This window comes from Hetaerina americana, unplaced genomic scaffold (assembly GCF_022747635.1).
Source record: "Hetaerina americana unplaced genomic scaffold, ioHetAmer1.1.p SCAF_4, whole genome shotgun sequence".
Taxonomy (NCBI): domain Eukaryota; kingdom Metazoa; phylum Arthropoda; class Insecta; order Odonata; family Calopterygidae; genus Hetaerina; species Hetaerina americana.
In genome coordinates this window covers 32075355-32102902 of record NW_027286985.1, presented here as the reverse complement: position 1 = coordinate 32102902, position 27548 = coordinate 32075355, and the positions used below count along the sequence as shown (strand labels likewise).

At 42.6% G+C, this 27548-nt stretch overlaps 1 protein-coding gene across 1 annotated transcript in view; it reads right to left on the bottom strand.

Annotated features, from left to right (window-relative positions):
- Sh (Potassium voltage-gated channel protein Shaker) overlaps positions 1 to 27548 on the bottom strand; it is a 503402-nt gene that overhangs the window by 32422 nt on the left and 443432 nt on the right. Inside the window, exons 3-5 of the mRNA XM_071590049.1 lie at positions 15305 to 15570; positions 12068 to 12263; positions 8022 to 8634 (exon numbers count right to left, since the gene is read on the bottom strand). Coding sequence (XP_071446150.1) covers positions 8022 to 8634; positions 12068 to 12263; positions 15305 to 15570 — 1075 coding nt within the window. The remainder of the gene's footprint in view (positions 1 to 8021; positions 8635 to 12067; positions 12264 to 15304; positions 15571 to 27548) is intronic.

Sequence of the window (27548 nt, the reverse complement as noted above, 5' to 3'; positions counted from 1 at the left end):
GTTGATATCAAGTAAGGGGGGTGGTAGTAGTTACGGGTTGGAATGAAAAAAAAATAGGTTAATTACGAGGCGAGGAGGTTGCGATACGTTGTGGGAAGGGAGAGACACACAGGGAATGAAGGTTTTTCTTTTTTTAAATCATCAACTCCTTTACTTTTTTAAATAATTCTGCTTGAAGCGCTGAGGAGGTTGGGAAGGAGGCGGGAAGGGACGGAGGTGGATTGAATTAAAACTCGGATGGAATGTTAGGCAAGAAACAAATTAATGATTAGGGATGGATTCATCTGGGACGATGTACTGAGAAACAAATAAACAAATTGCTAGAAATCACGGTACCAACAGAAAACCAAAGAACGCAGCCCAATCAGTTGCACCGCCACTGAAATAATACCGAGAAATAATCCACCAGCGACACAAACAGAATAAATAAAAGATCTTTTTTTTCACTTGTTTTCTCTGGCGGAAAACAAATGAAAGGAAAACAGTGAGGCGGGGGGAAGGTGTTGGGGTTTGCGATCAGAAATAGACACAAAGAGAGAGAGAGAGATAGGCAAGATGAAGGTGAGTGGAGGGCGGGGTCAAAGGTCACAGGAGGAACAAGGCAAGACAATCTGAGCGGAGATGCGAGGGCGGCGGTGGGGCGCTAGAGATTGGTAGACACATACACGCAGGCACCACAGGAGCCATTTATAATCTTATGCAAGGTGAACAGGGCGGGGTTCAGGGTGGGTGGGGACACAAGCCGGGCGTCGGTGGGGGTCACACAGAGGGAATGAGGGGTCATCGGGATGGGGGTGCGGCGGGGAGGGGGGGGGGAGGCGTTGCGTGCATTGCGAAACTTCTCGATCGCTTGGACTTTACGATCACTCCCTTTCACTCGCTTCGAGTGAGAGCGAGGATTTTTATTTATTATTTTTCCCGCCTCGCGGCGCGACTCACGGCCCAGCGTGGTGAAGATGAGCGCTTTCACAGCATGAAATGCAACACAAAACGGGCGCCATTTCACAATCGATCGAAATATTCCGCCAAAAGACGCGCGGGGGTGGTGGAATTGTTGACGGGGAAGGGAGGCAGTGGGGAAAACATCGTTGCACATAGCGTAAACAAATCACACTTAAATACAGCGACAGATAGAGATAGAGAGAGAGAAGTTGGAAAGAAGTATGGTTTGTAAAAAGAAATATGTATTACATAAATTTTTTCGCCATTTATATATATATTTAATATATATATTATATATAAATATTTATAACAATAACAGTAATAATGATAAAAAACTGTGGCTCGCGACGGTAAAAAGGAAGTCATGGGATACGAGTATACACACACACACACACGCACATGAAAACATACACATGAATGACACATAAGTGGTAAGGTGTTGCTTCCAGTGAACGGTCACTGGGGACAATGTTGGGCGTCCCGGCGCCGGTTTTGGGGAGAGGGGAGTAGTTGCAGAGGAGTGGGAGGGAGTTGGGGCGGGGTTCGTCAGAGGAGTGGCGAGGGGGAGGCTTGCAAGTAGTGGGCGATGGGGGCACGGGAGAGGGGATGGAGACGTAGGGGCGGGGGTTGCAGTAAACAGTGTCTTTCTTTGGATGTCCACGGGGTTGGAGTTGAGGGATGAGCGGAGAGAGTAGAAGACACGGCCGAGAGAAGTAACCAGAGGGTTCGGGGAGCGGGAGAGGGTCGTAAGTTTCGTTGCTCCACGCGGGTGGGGGGGGAGACGCGCGCCCCCACACCCCTCTCCCGGACGCCTCGAGGGGAGGAGGAGGAGGGGGACGCCGAACGCCCCGCCACCCCCTCAATTCTTTTTTCTTTCTCATTTCGCTCCTCATTTTCTTTCCTTTCCGATCTTCTTTTTCTTCGCTTCTCGCGCTCCCCCTTTTTCTCTCCTCTTCGTCTCCCTTTTGTTTTTTATTTTTGCATTTTCCCTCCTTTCACTCTCCTCATTCCCTCCCCCCCCCGTTTTCCTGTTTATCGAAAAAAATGAACAAGTAAATCACAACCTGAAATTTTTTCACAGGGATTATTGTTTCTCTTCCCTCACGGCTGTAAAGCGAGAGCGGGGGGTGGCTCTCGTGGATGACACGGGGAGGGAGGAGCCACGGAGAGAAAATATGCGATCTTTTTATACCCCGTGTGGGAGTAGAGAAGAGGAGAGAGACAAGAGAGAAAGAGGAAACATAAGCTAAAGAAGAAAAATATAAAACAAAAAACCTTCGCAACGTGCGCTCACCGTCGAGTCCTTCTTTCCTCTCTTTCTTTTTTTTACCCCGAGCGAGAGAAGGTTCCGGTCTCATTTTCTTTGGAAAAGGGAGAAAAAAAAGAAGAAAAGAGTTGAAAATCCTCCGAATTAGTAACCCCGTTCCGCTTTCTTTGTAGACGCATGATTATAATAATAATAATAATTATTATTATTACAGTGAAAAAAAAGAGAAACATTCGAATCAGCTGGATAATGAACGGATATTATTATTATTTTTCTCCATTGGAATTGTAATATAGTGGAGTTTGGGGGGTGGGGGTGGGGGAGAGAGAGTAGTGTGGGGGAGGGGGCAGAGCACAGAGCCTAGTACCCGCGGTGTTACCTCATGTCACCGTATCCGACTGTGGTCATGGTTACCACGGCCCACCAGAATGCGTCCGGGATGGACTTGAAGAAGGACTGTTCGGAGCCGGCTTCAGCGAAGTAGACGGCGCTCGAAAAGAGAATCACACCTGCAGGGGAGCAAGCAAGGCCAGAGGTCGTGAGACAGAGAGAGAGAGAGAGAGACAAGAGACGGTGAAAGGAGTGTTCGTGAGAGAGAGACGGGAGAACGGCTGAAAGAAAGCGGAAAGGAGGTTCGGGAAACGGAAAGGAGGAGGAGCGAGGGAGGAGGTGGCACAAAGAGACTAAACGGGCACAGGTTGACGCGACCCGCGGCATAATTCTTCGTGCGCGACGCTTCGAACCGTGAGCCCAAGAGACCGGGAAATCGATTCGGAAAACATTCCTGGTTGACAGAGTCCAAAATTCATCGTATCCGAGGGCATCTGATTCATCCATTAGCATAAACTGAAACGCTGGTTTAGCGATGCTCTTGGCTCGCTAAACTGTCTTGATCAAAAGAAAGCAATCCTCACCGAGCGCCTAGGAATGGGAGCACAACAGTTATGGGACAGATAGCAAATTTCTCGAGGTTTATAAACTGGGAGACGACTCATGGCGGGCTGTCTGTTTCATGTACTTAGCTGAATTTCCACAGGAAATGAGAGGTGAAGGGGTGAGCGGCGTGATTTCAAGAAATAGGATTTGATTCTCGTAGTACAGTGGCTTTGGGAATCGATGAATTTCGGACTGCTCCAAGAATCACGGTTCCAACAGTCAGCGTTCGATGAACTCTCTGCGGGCGGATCGTTATATCTCAAAGGGGAAACGGAAGGTTGGGATTTGGCGGGGACCTATTCCGAGTCCCCTGCAGAGTTTTCATGAGGTGCTGGGAGCCTGGACCGGATCGGTCTGCACCGTTTGCCCGGAACATGCGTCCGTCGCATTGCCTTCAAGCAACCTGCTCTGAAGGATTCAGGGGATCCGGGCTAGCTGAGGTTCGTGCAGCACGCTGAACAAATTCATCGCCGGAGAGACCGTCGTTCCATCTCACGATATTAACTAATCGCTAGCATTAGGACTTGTTGGTGACTTTGGTCGGTCAAAAATCGACGGGACAAGGTAGCGTGAGAGTACATGAGCAAGCCGGGTCAACTTTCGGAAGATTCTCTTCACCATGCATCTCAGTTCGATTAAAAAAAGATGAATGCTGTGTCCTGGAACCGGTTTAGCGAGTGATGTGAAGAAATGATAGTGTAAGGAGTTTCAGATGTGTACCAAAATATTTGATGCGCAGAACCGCTAAATTGCTTCGAGTTAGGGAACGGAATTACTCTCATGGCTCAAGGACATTTCCATACAGTTCCAGGGACACATTTATGATGCTCTGTTAAGGTCGAGATACTTCCGCCGAGATATAAAAGGCAGAGATCATATCTCTCGATTTGGTAGGTGGACGTGAAAAATCGTATTTATTTCGTGCTAAAAGAAAGACGATAGGTCTAGGATTTTAGCCATAAATAGTTGGCTAGTGAAGCGATTGTAGAAAATCACCTAATGACCTGAACGACAACTATATGCATCCTTAGTGAAGAGTGATATCCTTAGAACCAACCACAATCATCAATCCTATATTCATAGGATTGGAAGGAAGGAAAGGAGCTCGCCTCGTAATATGTCTTTTAACGTATGAAACTCACACAATACACTCAGGATAGTAGAGTCACTTCCACTTCTGCGTCATATGCGGCTTCAGGATCTGGCATCCAGAAACCTCTCAAATAGAATTCAGCTGGAAGAATACGGACGAATAAAACAGATTTGAATCCGGGTCCCTCCGTTGAACAGCCAGGTGTTCTATCGGCTTGGCTAATTCCTTATCATTAGAAGACAACTGCTTTTAGTGAAAAACCGAGGATGACTCATGTATAAACCCATAATGTTAACTATTGAGGAAATTGTAGGATACCCTGTGACCTTGTTGTTTTGAATCTAGCATATACAACGAAGTTGCACCAAGAAACACCAAAACCGTATGGAACGAGCCAAGGATGCAAATTAAAGAATGAAAACTGATGAGCTGACAAGGGCGAAGGAATGAACCGGGGACTGTCAAGGACGAGTATTGAATTTAGAGCGTACAGATGAAACTCGAAGCCGAAAAGAAGCTTGTGTGTCGCTTGATACAGTTTCTCGTGGTGACACTCAGAGAGGCTCTTAATTCATATGACGCCTTCACCACCGAGAGAAATTAGTCCTATGGGATACGTCAATGGGGTACACCATAACATCAATTTAAATTTTTTTCTAACAGAAATATCCATGAAATTTTAATTTAAGGGTTAATTCTAGTGACGGACTTAATGAGTTTAATCGTGTTCAAGCCATTGGGAAAAAAAACGAGTCATGAAAATGGCTAGCAAGAAAGTTGGGCCACTTCCATATTGTAGGTCAATATGTACTTATAACTGATCATAACAGTAAATTCTGTGGCATACGAAAGACCGGAATAGCCCCTCCCTCCGTCTTTGATATTTACAGTTTACTATTACATGTTTTTGCCAACAAGATTATGTTACTTGAAGAGCTAAAGGACTGATTACTTTAGGTTGTCATCGCTATAGTGACTGGTGGAAGCATTAAATTACTATTTCAACGCTTATAGTATGGTATGACTAAGATTCAATGAAATACGTCAGATACGTAACTCCTGCGAATGGATGGAAAATACTTGGCATGCTTATTATTGTAGATATGTTAATTACATTAAATTCTGTCAACATATGTATATCAGTCGTTCGAAATGTTTTATCATTATGATACTGCTTTCAGAAAGCATTCTTCTCTGATTTGATGTGCAGGGAACCCGAGACACTCGCAAGCCTACGACCCAAGCTCAGACAAGAGATAATTTGGACTTGGTTCATCAATCTAAAATTTTCGGGAGGGAGAGCCCAGATGTTAGTCAGACAAGCGTTAAAAGCGAACGGAAACTCAAAATCGTGTTCAAACAAGTTCCAGCAGAGGTTGAGTTGTCGTTACAGATGAAGTTGTTATTTACAACTAATTTACAGAAATAGTGATCCTGAAAATCACATGGTTGGATTGAGGTGGAGAATTTTTATTTTAGAGAAGAGGGAGTGAGGTAGACGAAAGAGCACAAACGAAGAGAGAACTGGCATATGGACAAGAAGGAGACGAACGAATCACATTGAGCGACAAACAGTGGAGAGGAAAAAGACAGATGTGTTTGAGGTGTGAATGACAAAAAGCCACTGATTGAGTTTGGATAGCTCCACGGTGGTGTCCGACCGATTGTGAGTAAGTTAGCGGGTGGACATCCTATGTGGCCGTGGACGCTACCACCATCGTTACCGCCGAGCCCGAAAATGTCCCCCGACCTCCTGGAGCCCCATCTCACGACCCTCCTCACCAATCCAGCCCATCTTCCAACCCGACGAAGACGAGGGGTACCTTGGAGCGGTAGCAGTGGGCCACCACCCTATCCAGGTTCGCCAACGGCCGGAATTAAGCGCCCAGAGTCCTCCCTCCTCTCGACTGCGAAACGCCGGAGCCGGTCTGGCGATTGATCCGGACGGAATCCGACGTGCGCTCGTTTCCTTCCGAGCGAGCGGGGAGGGGTTGTGTGTGTGAGGGGGTCCGAGGAGGAGGGGAATAGGGAACCTCATCTCAATCTGGGGGCGGAAGATATCCAGCCGAGCTTGGGGGGCGGTTCGTTCGCCCGCGGCCGAGAGACCTTCCCAAGGTCTGACAGAGGGGTTTTCCCTCACGCACGTCGGTTCCTCTGAAATAAAAATTCGTGCCAGGTTTTGCATTCTGCTAGAGGCACTCCGATAGGAAGCGTGTGACGCAAAAAAAATTGTGACCACTGAATCTATTACCTGCAAAAGAACTGTACATGGTTATGGAAAGAGACAGTGATGAAAAATGAAATGTTATGCCATTAACGATCCCACAAAAAAAACCAATGACACAGAAGATCATGCATTTGTGAGAATGATGTCATTGGCACTGGAATTGTGAATTAATACTTGGCAGTACAAATGAATGGAAAATATAATTGAACTACGTGGGTTTTGTTTTATTCCATCGCGAATATAGCATCTTATAAACGGTTCACCAAGGGGAAATCGACCATTTATTGAATGAATATTTATCAGCCACTTTATTACCCCTTGAAACCTGATCCATTATTTTCGCAGCCAATCTGCAGCGAGAGATAACAGGCTTATAATAAATGAACAAATAATATAAGATGCTGATTTGATGAATTAATTATTGGAAGTGAGAGAAAAAATTAAGGAAAGTCTATTAGTTAATAATCTACAAGGTTAGAATGTACTTTCAAACAGGCTGAATTTGAATATGGTGTAGATTAATGATGGAAATGCACACGTTAGAATATGAAAACTCAAAGGATACTAGTTTACTCAAATGTTAGTATTCTAAGACTGACATAACATGAATGATGAATTCTAAAGAAAACCTCTCTCTATCTCTTTTAAATACATTGACTATCATCATATCTGAAGACCAAGATATGAGAACGTTGAAAAAGCTGAAGGAGAGACTTTTTCATAGGCATATACTTTCCCCTTTTTTTATATGCTGTTAAGATAAATGAAGCTAAGAACAGGGGAATTAATAATTACAATCAACCCGTTGTTATAATGGGTGCGACGTACAAGCCGTTTGATGTTTAAAATGCTTCCCGTTTAAATCAAAGAATTCACTTTACTTCCACCTTGTGCGCTTCCACAACATTGACAGCAGGGACAGCGCCAACGACTCCGCCGTAAAAAAACCAACATCGGGTGAAACGCTTCGTCCGCTCCTCCAGAACCTTCTTCCACGGACGGCGAGGTACCTGAAAATCTTAACTGCACGCACGCACACACACACACACACACATACACATATGCCCACATGGAACAGAAACGAGCGAACGTTCGCAGGCGAACGATTTTAATTCGTTCCCGATGCTGAAAGATAAGAGATTAGTCGTCTCACCACAGAGGAGGAGCACTCCGCCACTAGGGAGAAGATTTATGGTACTCCTCTCTCCTCCTCTCTCCCTCTCTTCGATGCGGAGAGAGTGTGAGAGAGAGAGAGAGACAGCGAGCGAACTCCTGGGCGCGGGACGACACGATATCTGCTCGATCGAACGTGAAGAGTTGGAAACAAATCAAGGAGGATTATGAAGATCGTTGTGGGAGGGATGCGAGGGGGGATTGGAGGAGTGGGGGGCTCGTGGGTCCACTGGGGGGGAGGTCCCATTCGTGGGACCCGCTCGTGGGTCCACGATATCACTCGTAGAGCTGGGGAGAGTGACGAGGGGGTGGGGAGACGAAACAGATAAAACTATGCTTGTTTGGGGGGGCGGGAGTGAGGAGTCGGCCCGGGGAACACTCACCTATGAACAGGAAGAAGATGAGAAGCCCTAGCTCCCGCATCGAGGCTTTGAGCGTTCGGCCAAGGATCTGTAGGCCTTTGGAATGGCGAGACAGTTTGAATATCCGGAAGACACGGACGAGGCGGATGACCCTCAGTATGGCCAGCGACATGGCCTGGTTGGTGCTCTTGTCCTGTGGCGACACCGCGGGCGCCCTCGGCAGCACCAACATCCTTTGCATGGCGGCGTTGCGCATCGCCGTCTCGACGGCCAGCGCCACCGCGGCGCTTCTGCCCTCTTCGTTGATGTCTCCGTCGGCGGCCATGGCGGCTTCCGCGGCGGCCGCCGCTGCCGCCGACGCCTCCGCGGCCGCCGCGGCCGCCGCCTCCGCCGCCTCCGTCTCCTCCGCCACCACCGTCGCCAGGGTGATGAAGTAGGGGATGATGGCGATGATGTCGATTATGTTCATGACGTCACGGAAAAAGTTGAGCTTGTTGGGGCAGGCGAGGAAGCGGACGGAGAGTTCGAAGGTGAACCAAACGATACATATGGTCTCGATGAGGAAGAAGGGGTCCGTTATATCAGGGACCTCGTCCTCCTCTATCTTGGTTCCATTGGTCGTCGTGTTGAACACCTGGAAGGGAAAGGAGAGAGAAAGGGCGTAACGTTTTTGCCTCATGGGTTGAATACCTCCCGCGCCCTGTCCCAGCGCTCTCCAGACTACCTATCTTCGTCCCTTTGTCAAACGCAAGTTGGTGGGCATCCGTTCGGGACCGGACACACAAGTTTTTGCCCTTTTTCAGTGTTTGTTTTGCAAAGAACCTGTACTTTTCAAGTTCCTATGCAGTGTTTTTCAGCCTACAGCTACTTCGTGGACCAATTTTGACTTACTGGTACGTCAATAAGATCCCAAGTCATTAGATTTTTATAGAGAGGTGATTATTTATAGTAGAACGATTGAATTCTCGAAAGCCAAATCAAAGGAAAAATTAAAAACTGTTTCATAATTTTTGAAACCTGGAAAATCAAATAGTGGACAACGTCAAACAGTGTAACGAAGTCACGCTGACAGCGATCCGGCCACAGATAACTTAGAAGGCATTTACGCGACTCTCAGGACAAATATACTGACTACTCCTTCTGTTCAGTAATGAATCGTCAATTTATTGATTGAAAAAGCAGCAATAATTTTGATACAAAATAAAGTAAGGCGGAGATGCCGGTTTGGGGAAATTTAACTCCATTTTAATGATTGCGGTTGATTTTTATTTTCACCGTCAGGTGTCCGGATAGTTTTTTCCACTTACTTTACTTTGCATTCCTAGGTTTCACAGGGATTTTTTAAATTTCCGTGAGTTTTTCACGAGCAAATAAACTGCGGAAAACACTGCTAAAATCTATCGGCGAATATAATAGTCCGCTCTGCGATATACTTGAGTACGCGTGTTACTCCCTCTTAGAACAAAATATTATTCTAATGTTAGCCCTGATGCTGGACTGTATTTAAAAGTCACAATGTGCTTTCGATCAATTAATTGTTTGACTTTTTATGATTTCATTGATTTAATGGAAAAATGTGCAACTTATGTGTCCTGAGAAATGAACATCTGTCGACCCATCTCTGCATACCTGCGACCAACTCTGTCAGATAATGGGAAATTGTGTTTTATTGAATCAAGAACGTCACTCACACAAGCCATTTCGGACATTAACGGAGAATATTTGCCTTACTGTTGCTTCCATAAAGATTCAATGGGAATTCATCAGTAAACAAAACTAGGGGACTCTGCGAATGAATTCTAGGCACAAGCCTAGATCTTATTTTCTATCTGTGGTTTGCGTTCCACTTTAAAACTTAAATCTTCACGATTGGAACAATGGCTTCATCAGATCTTATACGTTTTAAAGTAATGGGTGATTTATGATTGGAAGAATAATTTTCATTGAGCTTTCCAGAGTGTTCTACGATTTCGGTGCTCCTCACGTGAACCCCTAGTCGCAGTCATTGAATCCAATTAGGATGCAAATTTAGAGGTGTTTAAAGGCGGAGTCTGAAAGACCTTATCTCTTTCTCTATGAAGATTAACTTCATAGCAATCACTGGAGGACCGTGATAAGAGGATGGGAGAGAGGGGTCCGTACCCCCATGGGGTGAGAATGTAGAAGAAGTAATGTTTCCTGTAGATTGCAGGTCTTATTGAATACCTGGTCGTACTGCCGGTCACCTAAACAAAATATTGGGGGACCCATGTTACGTAGAAAACCGTTTGTGCTTAATTCCCTGATCCATAATCTCCTAATATGTATTTCAAGGCCAAAGTTTACGATTTTATCCCCGTCCCCACTTCAGTGACCTTCTCCTCTTGCAGCTGTGGGTACCAATAAAAAGAAATTTATAATAGAAGTCAATCAATGTCCCTAAAATTGGGTGACGCAGATAATCCTTAATATTACTCAAATTTGATTAATATAGGAAGCTATTTTGACCTGATATAAAAAAGCTATATTTCATTCGTTATTGATTTGAGTATAAGGTCATTTTAAGGTCAAATTTAACCCAAAGGAATTTCCCAACTATCATTGCAAACATGATGATGACTCTCTTACAATTGTGCTCGTATAGTTTCCTTAGAGATTTATATTAAAGGCTATTGAAGTTTATAATATTTTTCCATTCAAACCTAACTTGTTAATGTCACGATTACGTTTATTAACTTGATAGAATTTTTTAGCATAGTGAAATCCATATTACCACCTGGAGTAGGGTATTTCTATTGTTGTAAGAGTGTTTGTAACGACCAGAAACCTATGAAATTATAATATTTTTACACTGCAGTTATGTAAAACCTCATTTATCCTTGAAATATTCTAGGAACACTCAAAGGCCCAGTAAAGGACTATGCTGTAAAATTTACTCATCTCATTTTAATTTAGCTGCATTTATGCGCCAAGTTATATGCTACTTTTAATTAAAGGATCGGCATGACGTTTTTAACAATACTGAAATATTTCCAAAAACTCCTACGAAGAAAATGTAGTATCTTTTTCCCTGGAATATATTTATACACTCTTGTAAAAACTGGTTTTAAAAGTTTACACATATGAGAGCTATAATTATGGTGTAAAGGATGAGCTGGAAATTTTGAACCCTTAATCCGACCTCAGAGTGACCTTAGGGTCAAATTAATTAATGATGAGGACTGCCGTACATTGCAGATTTGAGAGGTCAACAGCCACAAATATTTTTAGCACATTCAATGAAGGGCAGATGATATTACATCCTTGGAGAATCCATTACAGTTCTGAAATACTGAGCAACGCAAAGTGTCTCTTCCGCTCAGCCTATTTCCTGATTGGTTACTGACAATGGGGCACTGGAAAGGCCCTGGTATACTCTCATCGCCGTATTATTGCATCATGAAACTTAGCAAAGGAGAGAACAACAGTAGGAACGAAAAGGCGGGCACAGTAAGCGTCAACCTGTTTTGAGGTCAGTTTCATTACTCTGGATGGGGGGGATGTTTGAATGAGAAACGGCTTACCCCCCACAATGAGAGGCGGCGACTCTCGACGGAAGGGAAATGATAACGACGTCGTGCTGACCTGTGAATTTCAACCTCTCTCCAGGAACAATAAATATCCTACTCGCAGGGACAACAGTATAACGAAAAAATGACCTTCATTTGTTCAAAGAGAGGGCGTGCCGGAGGGTACGTACTCGGGGACGTAATTAAAAAGTGGGTCTAAAAACGAGTAACGCAGAAACTGGGGTGAAACAAGTAGGAGTCGATCCGTCCAACTGCCAAAGTGGCAGCTTTTTGAAGTGAGCCTCGATTGCGGGGGAAAGGACACGGGGAAGAATGACGGGGAGGGGAGGCCACGCTCCCGCGAGAGAGGTGACGCGGGACAGTGGCCACCGCGGGCCTCACGACAATTCCCGCGCTGCCCACCACCCGAGGGAAGAGTGCCCTCGAGGCTGTTGTCGCGGACGCACAACGGTCTGGGAGTTCCCAGGGGGAGTTTGGTCAGGGCCCCCTGGGGTGACCTGCGTCAGGATTGTGACTTGCCTTATAGTGCTTGAACTCGGGAAGAGTCTCGAGACAAAAGATGACGATGGATAGGAGGATCACGAAGACGGAAATGATGGCGACAACGCGCGCCGCCTGCGACGATTCCGGGTACTCGAACAGCAGCCACACCTTTCTCTGGAACTCGTGAGAGGGCAGTGGCTTCTCCTCTTCCTTGATGAAACCCTCGTCCTCCCTGAGGTGGAAAGGGGAGAAGGGAGAAAAAAACCAACACTCGATTAGAAAAGGAAGCTTTAATTACATCTGTACCAGTTAGTTTCGTATTGTGTCACGGGCGTGGACGTGAGTGAGTGTGACGTGGTTGATGGGGGTGGGCATACATAGAAGCTGCTCCTTAAACACGCCATCTTGTTTGTCTGAAATGCTGTAGCCGTTGCCTCTGTTACCATGGTTACAACAGGGAGAAACTGTAACCTAATCAATAAAGATTTTATTAATTGAGGAAAAGCTCTAAAGTATCAAGAAAACGAAGCCTACAAGAATATTCCTAAGCATGACTGGGCTAAACTAGGCATTTTCGGGAAACACTCCCGCAACATTAAAGAAGACCCACTTCAATTTATTGAATTTAATTTAAAATAATTAACGTTTACTCTATTTGCGAAGCGACATGATTGATTCCCACTCGTAGCATAAAATCATAATTTTCTCGTATGAATATAACTTTCATTGAAATGTGCCATTTCCAGGAGTAGAAATGTATTTGTTGATATTAATAAGCTTTTCAAATGAAAAAAAAACAACTATTTAGCTTTCGGCCACCGGCGTCATTTCTACCTCACCAACGCATGTCGCGGAGAGAAAGGGATTCTGGAGACTTATCCAACGCACCACGAGCGGTTGGACTCCTGGGTCCCCTCCCTGCTGTACCCAGCCACCAATTCTTTCCTGCCCGTCATAGGGGTCCCTGAGATCTGAGTGGGCTTGAAACTGGGCATTTTTTTAAGGGAGGTAAATCGGATTAGTGGGGTGGATGGTGTACCGGCATCCCACGGAGGGAGACCGGTTTCAAATCCTGGCGGTGCCGGATATCCTTCCCTCCAACCAACTTCCCGGCTCGCAAGCAGTAGTAAAAGGGAATTGATGGCGCCGGGACAGAAGGCCATGGTCATAAAGTAAAGTAAGCTCATCGTTGCCCTGAGTGTTGCCTGGGTTGTCTCTATTCCTTCCCCCAATTCTTTCCTTTCGGTCTCAGGTGTGAATTCGTCCAGACTTAATAAAGCGAGGAAGGCGACTATTAAGTAATTCCTCATCAATTCTGTAATATTGACTTGACTTTTAATGATCGAAATAATTTTCTGTGGATATCCTTCACTGAGCAAAACTTTTGACGTCACACGCAAAATAAGCTCATTAGCCCCTGTCCTGTATCAGCTGGAAGAAGCAGATTCTTTTTTATTTTTGCTTGGGGTCACGTTTGATAACAATGAAACGCTTCTTCTTCTATACTGTGAATCCAAATTAAAGGTTGAAAGATCTATAACTCTGTTTTTTGTTATTGGAAGGGAAACAATAAGGCTAAAAAATGATGAATTTTTATGCTATTTAGATCATTCATCGAAAATCACTTAATACATTATTCAATTGCCATAAATATAAAAGCTCATTGAACTTTAATAGTAATATTCAGCAATAAGATACAGGTAGTCATCATTGAAATAAGGAGAGTTAAGCTCTAATGCTCGGTTAAATTATGGCATTGATGCATAACTAATCTGATAAGAAGGATGACCTGCTTCTTTCCAATGGGTTTTTATACTTGTAGGATAATGTCGTAATATACTTAATACATACTAAAACGCTACAAGTCTCCTTTGACAAAGAAGGAATTTTGGTTTTACCTAAAAGAGCTAATTGCCTATCTGAATTCATCTCTCAAATGTTTAAAAAATCAACAGTTATACGTTGTCTTTAAGGCTGGATGGGAACACTATTTATTTAATCCAGTTATATTCTCTATGGAATACAAATATACCTTTCCGGATTGAAACATCTACAGGGTAATCTGGCCAGGTAAAATTGGCCTGAATATTACATACTATTATGGTATTAATCTATGGTATGGTAGCTTATTGCTAATAATATTTTCAAGGTTATCAATTTTTCATTCATCAAATGATGGGGAATAGAATGCAAATATATTATATTTGTATCTCATTAGAAAAATACAGCCTGCCATCAAATATTTCCAATTGAATGAAAAATAAATCAAAAAGTTAAACATGTTTTCCAACAAAAGACTCATGCTCACACAATAATGATTTTTCACTACGTTCTCCATAAAAAACATAGCTTATAACCTTAACCTTGCTATGTTGTTTTACACATTTCAAAGAGCTCAAATCGTATATAAACCATTACAACGTTTGTTAGGTTTAAAATGTATAATTTTAGAATATTCCTAACCATTAATTAAAATTTTACGTGAAGAAAAAGGATATGTATGAAAATATGTATAATGACAGAGAGGAAAAAATATTCATGAACAGAGCAGAATAGAGGAAATTGGTAAAGGGTACATTGGTAAAAATATCATGAAATTACCTAAATTGAGGTTTTTTTACATAATCTCACCAAAATGGGGGTAGAGTGAGGAGTATGTATGCATGCGTATAAATCGACATAAAGTATTTAACCACAGTCTACTTTTACACTTGGCAAACATAAAAGTTATCCAATATTAATCACTATATGACGTCAATAAGGCATTATTTTAAATATCACTAAATCATATTACCGATCTCATAGAAGAAATTTATCTTTTATGTAATCTAAAATACTAATCAATGATTGACTGTTGAAAGATTGATTTATACTCATATGGCTGCTTGTAAGTACTCTTTGGTTGATCAACGCCAGTTTTTTCGACGCTGGAAACAATCTTATACCAAAAACGGAAAATAAGCAAAGTTTTCGGACGCCATTGACGTGTCGTCATTACTTTTCATAGAAAACGAAACTCGCTGCAAGACCAAAACTTTCAATGGACATCCAAAATTTGGTAAAATCTCAAGGGGTATGAGGATGGGGAACTACTATTTTTTTTACTGAGGACTGGGGCGTCGGATAGTCCAACAGGACGATGAGACATTAAGTCTCGGGCACAAACAATCAACAGGACCACGTAATGATCGTTTTTTGTGCTAGTCAACCGCATTTCCTCCCCCGTCTCCTTCATCAAGAGGCCACGGGGAGTCAGACATGCGGTGTGCTTACCTGAACTTGTTCGTCGCTACCTCACCCAGCTCGTAGAACTTGATCTCCTCGGCGAATACGTCGAGAGGCACGTTGACAGGCCTCCGGAGCCGGCCACCACTCTGATAGTAGTAGAGGATGGCATCGAACGATGGTCTGTTCCGGTCGAAGAAGTACTCATTCCGCAGGGGATCGAAGTACCTTATCCTCCTCGCCGGGTCCCCCAACAGTGTGTCCGGGAACTGATTGAGCGTGCGGAGCTGGGTTTCGAATCTAAGGCCGCTCACCTGCAAAATCAAGAGGACCCACGGATTAAAGGAGAAAAATCGATACGGGCTCACCGTGGAGCGCACCACGGCGTCTTTCGTGGCGTCCGCACCCCCCCACCCTCTCCCTCCCTCCCTCCCTCCTCCCCGCCGTGTGGGCGAGCGGGGTTTGCGACGCCCTCGCTACAAACATGTTTTACATGGTGGCTGGTGCCGTGGTGGTCGCGTCTTAGTCATACTTCGTGTGCACAGTAAGCAAGACCCGGGAAAAGGATCGAGGGGGCGTGCCTTGGTAATCTCCCGTAATAATCTCTTCGCGTAAACCATGAGGGGAATCACGAATATATGCGTGTGTGTGTATATATAAATAAATAAATAAATAAATAAATATATATATATATATATATATATATATATATATATATATATATATATATATATATATATATATCAATGCTAATGACACGCACCAAAATATCGATCGGTGTGTGTTCCTTGCACGTGAGTCTTGGTTGAATATCTCGAAGAGTTTGAATGCACGCTCGGGAACCATGGGCTGATTCAATGTAATGGTAACTACGATTCATTCCATAGTATGCTGGTGCATAATAATCTTCATTTTAAGTTTATAAGGGTAAATTAACAATAAAAATTGTCACTGATGCTTAGGAAATTGAAATAATAATAATATTCCCATATTAGTGCGTGCATAATAATTCAAATGAACTGAAGTATCATTTCTTAAAAATTAATATGAAAAATACCTCTAATGGGGTAGCAGAGGACACGCTGGATGCAATACCGACTGTCCAAAAATTATAATTGACAATTTTTTCCATCATATTCTAGACTGTCAGCACACTGACATTGATTTTAACAATTAATTTTCGTGTTTACCTTTTCTGGTTAAAGCATTGCGATATTTATTGAAAATTTGAATTTTCCTTGATTAATTACCTCCGTTCTTCCCTTGTTAAAGGATTGAACTGAGAGTAGTTTTAACTAGTAAAATGTGTGATCATCATTACACGGCTTGCCGCTGTTTGGACCGTAGTAATTAAGCTAACAAAGAGTCGGTGGAATAAATTACGGCAATGCGTGGGAGAAAGAATATTAGGCGTATTTTGCTAGTGACTAAAAAAACGACTACATTTGATTTACAAAGGTAAAAGAAAACTATTTCACTCAAGCACTAGGATAAACATAACGGCCAAAACCGATGGGTTATTATTATGATCACATTTTGTATCACAGACGACGAATAAAGAAACGGCTCATGCTTTGCCCAGTGGTGCATAAAATATTCGCCCAGGTGAAATGTAGAAAAATACAATCCGAGTAGTTGCTCACAGTGCCTCCATTTTAGTCTTCCATGACTCTCATGACGATTATGAAAAATTATGAGGTTTTACATTACCCAATTCCTTGAAAGTTCATATCTTCATTTTTGAGAATTTAGATAAGTCATTACAACGTAAGCACGAGAAACCCTATGCCAATTGATATCAACTATAAACAAAATGTCTCATGTATGACGTAAGAGAGCGAACGCGTCTCCAAGTCGTGAATAACTTTATAACACCATTAACCTTAGCGCAAAAAGGCGTGAATGCTGATGTATTTCAAAATTCCCTTCTCGTGGATTTACTATCTAGTCACACACGAACACACAAAAATGTGTAAACCCTGACAAACCACTGCCTTATTGTTTCATTCGACGTAGTGTTAGAACATGAGGACATTTTATATTTATTAAGTGCTGATGGGCCAATGGGTGTTGTCGCAGTTGTGTGAGGCAAGTTGAAATTGTGTTTGCCTCAAATTCATCATGAACAATGCCAAAATACCGAGATCAATGAAACTCGATGAGTGTACTTAATATAATTATAAAAAGGAATACACGTCTGGGGTATAGATCCGTAAAATCCAATAAATGCACACCGATAAAAGATTCTTTACGTGAAATTTTCTTTAAGTATTTAATCATTACTAAACATCATTCAACAATTATTCATTTCGATATTTCACTTTTACATGAATCATGAAATGGCTACAATTTTTAATTGATGTTAAGGGAAACAATTACTATACTACGTGCTGTATTTTGAGAAAATAAGACTTCAGCAATCAACCAGTTATTTTTTAGCAATTTCCGCTCGTTACATTGGAAACATTACGTTCTTCACGGAAAACGTTTATCTCATCACGCTAAAGATAATGGAATCTTATTTGTCCTTAAATCATTTATCATTTGCTATTATTACGAATAATTCTTTTTTCTACCATCATCTCTCCGAATAACAACAAATTTGAGGACATTTTTAGGCCCCCGATGTACTGCTCAGTCGGCACACAAAAGTATGGGGGAGATGTGGTAAGGAATTAGTTGCTAGGATCTCACATATGGTGTAATTAACACATGAGCCTGAAAAAAAGGATACTCATGATAATCCATCCCATTATCATGTTTGGAGACGACAGTAAAAAATTTGCTTCGCCACACTAACGTCTTGATCCGACCCGTTGACACTAATAAAATGCATTTATTCGGATCGCGAAGCACAACAAGGTATGCGAGTCCACTGCCGTCCCACCACTCGCCCCAAAATCAGCGATCTTTCGCATTCCCAACGCACTTGCAAAATGAACCCAACTCGCGTCGGCGCGCGCTCACACATTCCTCGACCCGCACCCCTCACAATCGCATTGTCCCGGAGTAGAACCGGACGCTGCGCCCACTTGGATTACAAACAGATGGGCAAAGGGCAATTTGTCGACGGAGGCAGCGAGAGCGCAAATTAACAAGGGGACCGTCTGGGAGGGGGGAACTGAGAGGGAGGGAGAGGGAGAGGCGGAGAGCGGTTTCTGGGATCCGGGGGATATCGAAAAGGGCCCGCGTATGAGATCGGGGAATGGGTTGTGGAGTGGAGGGGAGAGGGAGCAGGCCAAAAGGAGCACCAACTTCTTCAGATAAGGATAAAAGGGGATGGGAGGTGCAGGTTGAGGGGGGGGAGGAGTGATTTTAAGGACCGTGGTCGGCGGCCAAAAATAGACGAGGCGTGAGGGCGAGTGTGGGTCGGAGAGAAGGAGAGAAAAAAGAGAGGGCAGGGGAAAAATTGGTGGATAATAACCGTGAATAAGCTTATTAAATGAAAATGATGCGTTATTATTACGCGTGAGAGTATGGTTGAGGTAGGTTACCTGTTTTAAATACGGGGAACGGTGCAAGGGAGAGGACGGGGCAGGAGGGAGAGGGAGGGAGGGTGAAGGGTGAGGGAGCGGCGAGGAGGGGTGTGAGGGTAAAGGGGGAGGGAGGGTGAAGGCTGAGGGAGGGCCAGAGATGAGGATGGGCGATATGGCGGGCGATATTGGGTTAGCCGATAAGAAACTCGAGGCAGTTTGGGGGTGATTAATGATTCCGGCCGCTAAAACTGAAATCTTCCGGGTGCAAAGAGTGGGAGGGAATGCATGAATGAATGAGTGGACGGGGCCGGGCGGGTGGTTGAATACATTTGTACGAGGCATGGAGAGGTTGCCCCGATGGATAAAAGGTTTTCATTTCCCTGCCCCCGGATTCATTTCCCGCTCTGCCTCACCAAATTCATCATGCAAATTCGAAGGAGAGAGAAAGGCGTCACCAGAACATATATTAGGAAATTCGCTTTAAATAAATCGATACCAGTCGCCACCGAGCAAAATCGAAGCTATGATGGTTTTCTGAAGCACATATTTTTCACGGTGTACCTACGAATTTTGGTGATTTATCTGTGAAATGAATAAATTGACGAATCTACGAGTCGGATAATTTAAGTCCGGTGATAAAGAAGCTTAAACCGGCTCTTAGGTATTGCTGAGAACTTTATGTAGTCTTTGTCTTTAACTCATTTTCTGCCAACTGAATACATCAGTATGAGCCTACAGATTTTGCCAGGAATAATTTTTACGATTTACTTTTTCAATCTCTCAGCTAATGGAGGACCAACCTACTCAACGAGTTTCTATTAGTTACTAATATGGACATTGTGTAGAACTTACACAATTAAATTAACTAAGAAGCTGGGATGAATCACACTTTGGATAAACCTTATGGCTTACATGCACATTTGGCCTAATCAAATTTCTTCACAAATTCTTTTCGCTTAAGGAATGGCGACGAACAATGTTCTTTTATATAGGCATAAGTTTTGCTACCTTGTATATATTGAATTTTAGCAAAACCATTATTAATATTTTGCGTAATGTAATTATTTGAGATTGGACTTTTTCTCTGAAACGAAATGAAATCAAAATGCGCATATGTTCCCAAGCCTCAATATACCATTGCATCTATAATTTAGCACTATTGGCATTTTAAATGGTGCATGGCAAATAATGGGCAAGATATGACTCAATATTTTACACAGATTTCATCTAGTTATCTTGACAGGCCTCCTGAATAACTCTAACGGTGTCATAAATTATAAAGATTAAAAAAAAAATTTAATCGATCGCATAATCCTGGGTTGAAATTTTTTAGAGTGTAAAAAACGAGGCAGAGAAGGGAATGGAATTAGAGAAACTTAATCATTGTTTACTCGCTACATTACATGCTGTTTCTGTTTCATCTTTGAATCTTTTAATTGCCATTCATCATGTCCTTTTCATTCTATTAAGCATTTCTTTCTCCAACATGGAAACTCGCCGAGATTTTGACATTCACTAGATGGCATGATGAATAATGAGAGATAGTGGTGGTTATGTAGAGGCACTTTTAATTCAGTTACGTCATAAGCATTCCATTATTAGCATGTCCATAAAAGTTAAAAAGACTTGGAAAGATAAATAAGAGGGAATATGGTAACGAGGCAGAAGGAATGAAAAAATTTGTCAACTCAATTGTACAGGTATAAGTGTGTAATGGCAGGTATATATGAGTATAAAGTGGTGTTTGAAGCCTATTTTTTATCGATTTGCATTCATAGTTTTCCTATAGGGAAACAGTACCTTCAATAAGTGAGGTGTGTACTCGGCCGTGCATATTTTTGAAATAAAGTTATGAAAAGTTAGTCATTAGAAATTAGCTTAAGGTAAAACGTTGCAAAAACCATAACTGTTAATTTCTTAGAACTTAATGTACTATGATTTCGTGAGCAATTTGGATAGATATAAAAGACAATTATTATCTATATGAAAACGTTCTTGTATAAACCAAAACAGCATTAAAAAGGACTTAAAGTTATATCATCGCCATTGTGGATTATCCGTTCGATGGCAGGTTTGTACGTTATAGTCCTCCAAAGTATCGCTTTCCACCAACCTCTTTCTTCCCTTACATTTCCTTAGACCGACATTATCCCTTATCTGCTTCTTATAATTCATCCTTGGCGTCTTTCTGTAATTCTTTCCTTCTGCGACCACCTCAGTTATGAGCTTCAATAAACTGTCATATCTTCGAACGTACCCATTTATTATTTTAATGTTATATGCCATTGACGGACGCGAACTATGTACGATTTCAACGGCCCCAATAATATTATATACATGCATGCATAAATATGTATGTAGTATATATACACGAAAGCCATCATCATACCGGCGGCATGGCTGTCGGGTATTAATATTAGCTATTAATTACCCCGATCTTCACATATTTTCATCTCCCCTCCGCTCCCAACACCTTCCATATTATTCCCACACTTCTAATACCCCCTCCCAACTCTTTCCCTCGCAAACCTTTCTCCACCTTTCCCTTTCATCCGGCGTTCCCAGCCCCTTCTGCCATAACCTTTCCCGCAGTTCCTCCCTTCTCTTCCTTGAGAAAGGTGACTTGGACCACCGAAAATTCGAAAACGTGTCAGTTTCTTTTCTTTTTTGGGTGTTTCTGTGTTCTTGTCTTTGTCCACTAGTACTAACTTCAGAAACATTATATATATATATATATATATATATATATATATATATATATATATATATAAACTATAACACAGTAATTAACCCGAAGGTCGGTTTGGTAGGTGATGGTATAGTGGACCCAGTAATACAGGGTTCGTCCTGAAAATAAGTGTACTGATTTTTTCCCCGCCGCTCCAGGCGCGCCCAGCACCGCTCTGACGGGCTGCGATTGGAGGGGGGTATGTTGGCAAGCGACGCTGAAAAAGGCAGTCGGCTCTGAGCTGTGGTGTAGTGAGGAGCTCTGTTAACGCGAACCTCCACGCTCGACCCACGTCACGGAACGCGATGCCGATGTTTTTGGAGCAGCGTTATTCCATCAAATTTGCGGTAAAGCTTGGGAAATCGTCTACCGAAACTGTCGGTATGATTAACCAGGCTTACGGGGAGTCAGCCATGTCCAGAAACATGATCTTTCGGTGGCACAAGATGTTCGTGGAGGGCAGAGAAGAGGTCGACGACGAACCACGGCCTGGACGCCCATCAACGACACTCACCGACGAAAATGTGCGAAAAGTTCGCGATGTACTGAACTCTGATCGTCGTCTTAGTGTTCGGATAATAGCAGAGCAGTGTAATGTGCCAAAAACAATAGTGCACGAGATTATTAGGCACCAATTACAGATGCGAAAAATTTGTGCAAAGTTGGTGCCGAAAGTGCTCAGTGATGATCAAAGACTCAATCGTTTGGAAATCGCGACACAACTTGCGGATCACTGCAAAAATGATCCACATTTTTTAGAGAACGTTGTTTCGGGTGACGAGACGTGGATCTTTGAGTACGACCCGGAGTCGAAGAGACAAAGTGCGGAGTGGCACACCCCATCATCACCCCGTCAAAAGAAAGCTCGCATGAGCAAATCTCGGATCAAGGCGATGCTCATTGTCTTTTTTGACAAAAGGGGAGTCGTCCACTAGGAATTTGTACGTGAACGACAAACTGTAAATGCTGCATTTTACGTCCAAGTGCTCGACAGGCTTCGAAAACGAGTCGCCCGCGTCCGGCCAGCGATCAAAAACATCTGGCGGCTGCATCACGACAATGCACCGTCTCACACCGCGCTTGTCGTGTCGGACTTCTTGGCCAAGCACGGCGTGGCAACGCTGCCGCACCCGCCCTACATCCCGGACTTGGCACCACCGGACTTCTTTCTGTTCCCGAAGATAAAGAGGAGTTTGAAAGGAACGCGATACGGGACTTTGGACGCCGTCAAAGAGGCCGTGACGACGTGTCTTCGAGAGGTTCCCGATGATGCCTTCGCGGGATCGTTCCAGGAATGGGAACGCCGCTGGAACAAGTGTATCGACTCACAAGGGTCCTATTTTGAGGAATATTAGCTTAAGATATGTAAAAGTGTAATAAATTTTTTTTCCTGAGCTCAGTACACTTATTTTCCGGACGAACCCTGTAAGCCCGACGGCGTGTGAAATTCACACATCAGGGTAGGGGAGCCAGTTCCATTCCCTGTACCGGCTATGGTTTCCCAAGAAGACCTGGTACCCGAAAAATCACATAGCTTGGGTGGAGCTGCAGGTGCCCAGACTTGCCCGGAAATCGAAACCGGGACCCGGTCATTAGGATATATATGTATGTAAGTAAAAATAACTATATACGTATTATATTAGTTTAATACATATTTTTATATTTATATATATTTTTATTAACTTTACATGTACACACACACTAAATTTGAGGTAATTTCCTTGAGATCCGAACGACGGAAAAGGGAGAAAAAGAATCAAGTTCAAGAAAGGGGACCAAAAAAAAATGATGCAATCGAATGAGGGAAAAGCGAAGGGGATGGGTGTCACGGGGGGCGGGCGGACCGCACAGGTTTACGTGGAAGGGCCAAGGTAGTTGTTGTGTCCGTGTGGAATGGGAAGGTCTCCCGTCGGCCGGACCAACCAGTGGGGAGTTGTAACTCTCAGGGAGCACCCACGAGTGAGGATCGATCCACATTTAAAACTTTGTATTCTGCTCCACTGACTCTCCCCTAACCCTCTCTCCACTTACGTCCAAAATCCCTCGTCACGGCTTGTCACAAATTCCGAGTAACCAGCCCCGAAGACAACGACGCCTTCACTCACTTCCCGTCCCCCATGCCCCGCCACCACACCGCCGCCAACTCCATCATCATCTCGAGGGAAATTAATTACCGCAGTCCTGACACTCGAGGGAGGTTGTAGTTATTCCATCCACCGAATTGCAAACCACAAAAGTGTACCCACTTTTGCTGCTGGCGCATACAGCTATCATTAATTTCCTTTGTAAACACATCAATGAAAGTTTATCATTTTTGACTCATGGGTAGATCTTTCATGAATTCTTGCTTACAATACCGTCGATGGATTTATGAATATATCCGCATTACCTTTTGTTTCTGTGGTATTAATTTAAATAGCCGAATTACTAGAAAGAGACGAAATTCGTAGGAGATGCATTTTGAATTCAATATTCACGCTCAATTAAATGCATTTCCAATTTTTAAAAAAGTTTGTTAGCATTTTGTTTGCGTGAAGGGATTTATAATGTGATAAACCGAAATGACCAACCGTAAAGCAAATCAGCTCGGTTAAATCGAGCAAGGTTAAACAAATTATCATTGACTTTATATTTGTACAGGTTCAACGCAGAGTGAATAACTGATCGTAGAACTTTTCTAGCACGTAGCACTAGTATTCATTATGTTCGACTTCCACCCCATCACACCTGACGCTATTCAATTTGTTTAGTAAAGAGATTGAGCGAAGAGGATATATATATATATATATATATATATATATATATATATATATATATATATATATATATATATATACATGTTCATGGATGAGCGATTAGAGTTACAGAGTTAACGACGATTGTTTGAAAGAAGCAACCCTAACTGCTTATTTGCATTTCTTACTTCGGTATTTTTGGAACTTTTTGATCGGAATATGCATATTTAATTATTGCATGGATCCAAGAGCGTTACTGTGCAGAAGTATGGAAGTATATGCACGCATAGAAAGGCACGTAGGACTTCCTGCATTGATAGTTCTCGTAGGATGACAGTTTTGTTTGACTCCCGTTAAAATCCTCCGGCCAACCCTAAAACACCCCTCCCAGGTCAGTTTCCCATTACTGCGGTAGCCTTCATCATACGGAAGACTGAAACGACGATGTTAAACGTTAAGACATATGCGGAGCTTGTGATGGAGAATCAGGTTATGAAGTGTGACCTGATTGAATTGTCAAGGTGGAAGCCAAGTTATCCGAATGAGTATGGGTAAAAAATTTAAATTTTGTGGAACTTTTTTCACAGAACAAAATTTTCAGACTTAGATTCCTCATTTTTGAATGATATCATGTGGACGGAGTGAAGCTAGACACTGCATCCAACAATACTCGGTAATTTAATTTCATTAAAACTCCTACAACGCGATAAATAATCGATATCCCAATACACGAATATCCGAGGTTTTTAAACAACACTTTCAGCGGATTTCGTCTCACGAGGATTCATCTCTTAACACTGCGCCGGTTGTTTTTCACGACATACTCGAGGATAATTTCCTCGAATATGACATGTCGACAGACCCCGGGAAATGTTTTCAAATCAAAATCACTAAAATGAATTGTGAACATACCTGAGGTTTTCAGGAGTAATTTTAAGAAAAAAGCGCTGCCGAAACAAATGAACAAGAACTTGAATATGATTTTGCAGATTCCACAAAGTTTATTTATGGGTCCTGAATTTCAAGAACAAAAGTCATTATTAAGATGAGTGAGGAAATAACATAAAGTAAGAGAAGAAAGCTGGATTCCAATTTAGCTGAAATCTCCTAAAGCAATATCCTCTTACTTGTGAACTTAGAAATGTTTGTTCATTTTGGTTTTGATGGAAAAACATCAATAATTATATTTTTTAATGTCATAAGCTTGCAACTCAATTTAATATTTACTTTGCCAAAAGTTATAACTAGCTAGCTAAAGCAGAGCTAATAATACAATAATCTTCTACTTTGCATTATATTTGGGAAATTTATGGTGCAATTAAAAATTTAATTATAATTAAAAATTTCCCAGCAAAATTAGGGCTCCGGCTACAATTGATGTCTCGGGAACCTTGAAGACAGTTGTATTTTAAGCCGAGCGAGAGTTCTTTGGCCTAAACCGTTCGATGCCAAATAAATCTCTAATATTTCCTAATAAATAATAAATCAAAAAAATTCAAGGCTTTCGCTTATGTATACTGGTCTTTGAGTTTCAAAAGTTTTTAATAACAGATAGCGAGATCCCTCAGGTCAAAACGTAAGGTCGTCAAATCTGATCCAATTTCTAATACACTTGATTTGAAAAAATAATCAGTACTCCTCTGGACCTCCAAATAAGTTACCAGTATCGCGATTTCCTAAGCAGAGGTGTGAGATTTTGCTTTCGGGGGATGGTGTAGTAATGTTTTTATTCAATAATTCAGTGCTAAACTTTTCGGATAAAGACAATTGCAATGCAAAGAGAAGGTTTCCGAGGGATTCATAATTTCATCAGGGTTTCATCACTCATTCATTCGCACATTGAGTACGTTTTATGCCTCTTCGTGAGAAACATCCCACTTTTACTGATGGACGAAAGCTGTGTGAACCCCAACTAAATGATGAGAAACGCCGGATCTCTCGCGGAACGCAAGGCTCACCTACATTCGTAGACAGCAATCAGGATGCTGACTGAACAAAACTCGTGAAGTTCTCTTCATCCATTTCCTCTCATTTCTCTCGTTATATTGCTAGTATTTACCACAATACAACCAAAAGTGTGAAAAACCTTTGTTAATAAGACCGTCTCATAGTTGACTAGTTGAGGTACTACATTTTAAAACATCGGTGACCTGGGACCACGTCACACTTTTAAGCAAATTCAAATGAGAGGATATATGTTGACTCACACGGACATAACTAAAAAAACCCAGGGAACTCATTTAGCTAAAAAATTCCTTGAAATCGAGCCGTATAAGAGCGAGGATGGCATGCACGCACGAGAGAGGCGCCGTTGGACTTGGAGAGGGTTAATAGCAGCGAGGGAGCGACAGTACAGAGGTTGCCGACCCCAGCTCTTTTAAAATCCTCCCTACGCCGTGCTACTTCCGCTCAGCGTTTCCTCCCCTCATCTCAAATCCAATAAAAGGTCAATGGGTGCTTTTAATGACAAGTGTATCGTGCCGTCGGTAGGGCGTCCAATTGTATTCATTGGTGCCACACCCACCCTGAAATGACCTGATTAATAAAGAGCAACATTTAAACATTTAGTGAAGAATTTCAGGTGCATGAATCCACGTTCCAATACAGTGCCTTATGATAGCAATATAATAGTGGACATCCATCTTTAAGGAGATATGAATGCTTCATAGCCGATTTTCTGAACGTCTACGGAGCAACAGAAATACCTCAAAAATCTTGGGGAACAGAAATGTCCACAGTTTTAATAGATTAAAGTTCGATTTTCTCCTTTAATTCCTTTTCCAAGGTAGCATTCTTGTTGTCATCACAGCAAATAATTTTGAATTGCGTCCTAATGAACATTATTCATAGTGTATGATCTTTCATAGGCCTATTGCAAATATTTATCCTCCAAATGATTACGGTGATACTTGATGGGCGATTCTTAACCATTTTTGTGGCAATATTAGATATACGAGGGTCATCCGGAAAGTAGTACCCGTTCGTGCCGCATGAAGTGCTGACGACGCGAGTAGCCGCTGGACGAGGTCAGATAGCTTCAGTGGCTTGTCTGCCTTCTCTGAGCCAAGTTGCGTGACGCTAGCATTGCCTGTGTTGTTTCTGTGATTGTTTACAATGTTTAAAAAAATTGAGAACGCCGCCAGTTGTGAAGTGAGGGCAGTGATTAAATTCCTCAATGCAAGAAACGTTCGCCCATGTGATATTCATCGCCAATTAAAGGAGGTGTATGGAGACAATGTAATGGACGAGTCGTCTGTTCGGCGGTGGTGTCGCAACTTCAACATGGGGAGGGGGAACACACACGACGATGAGCGTTCGGAGAGACCGTCTGTCATTACAGACCAACTGGTGAG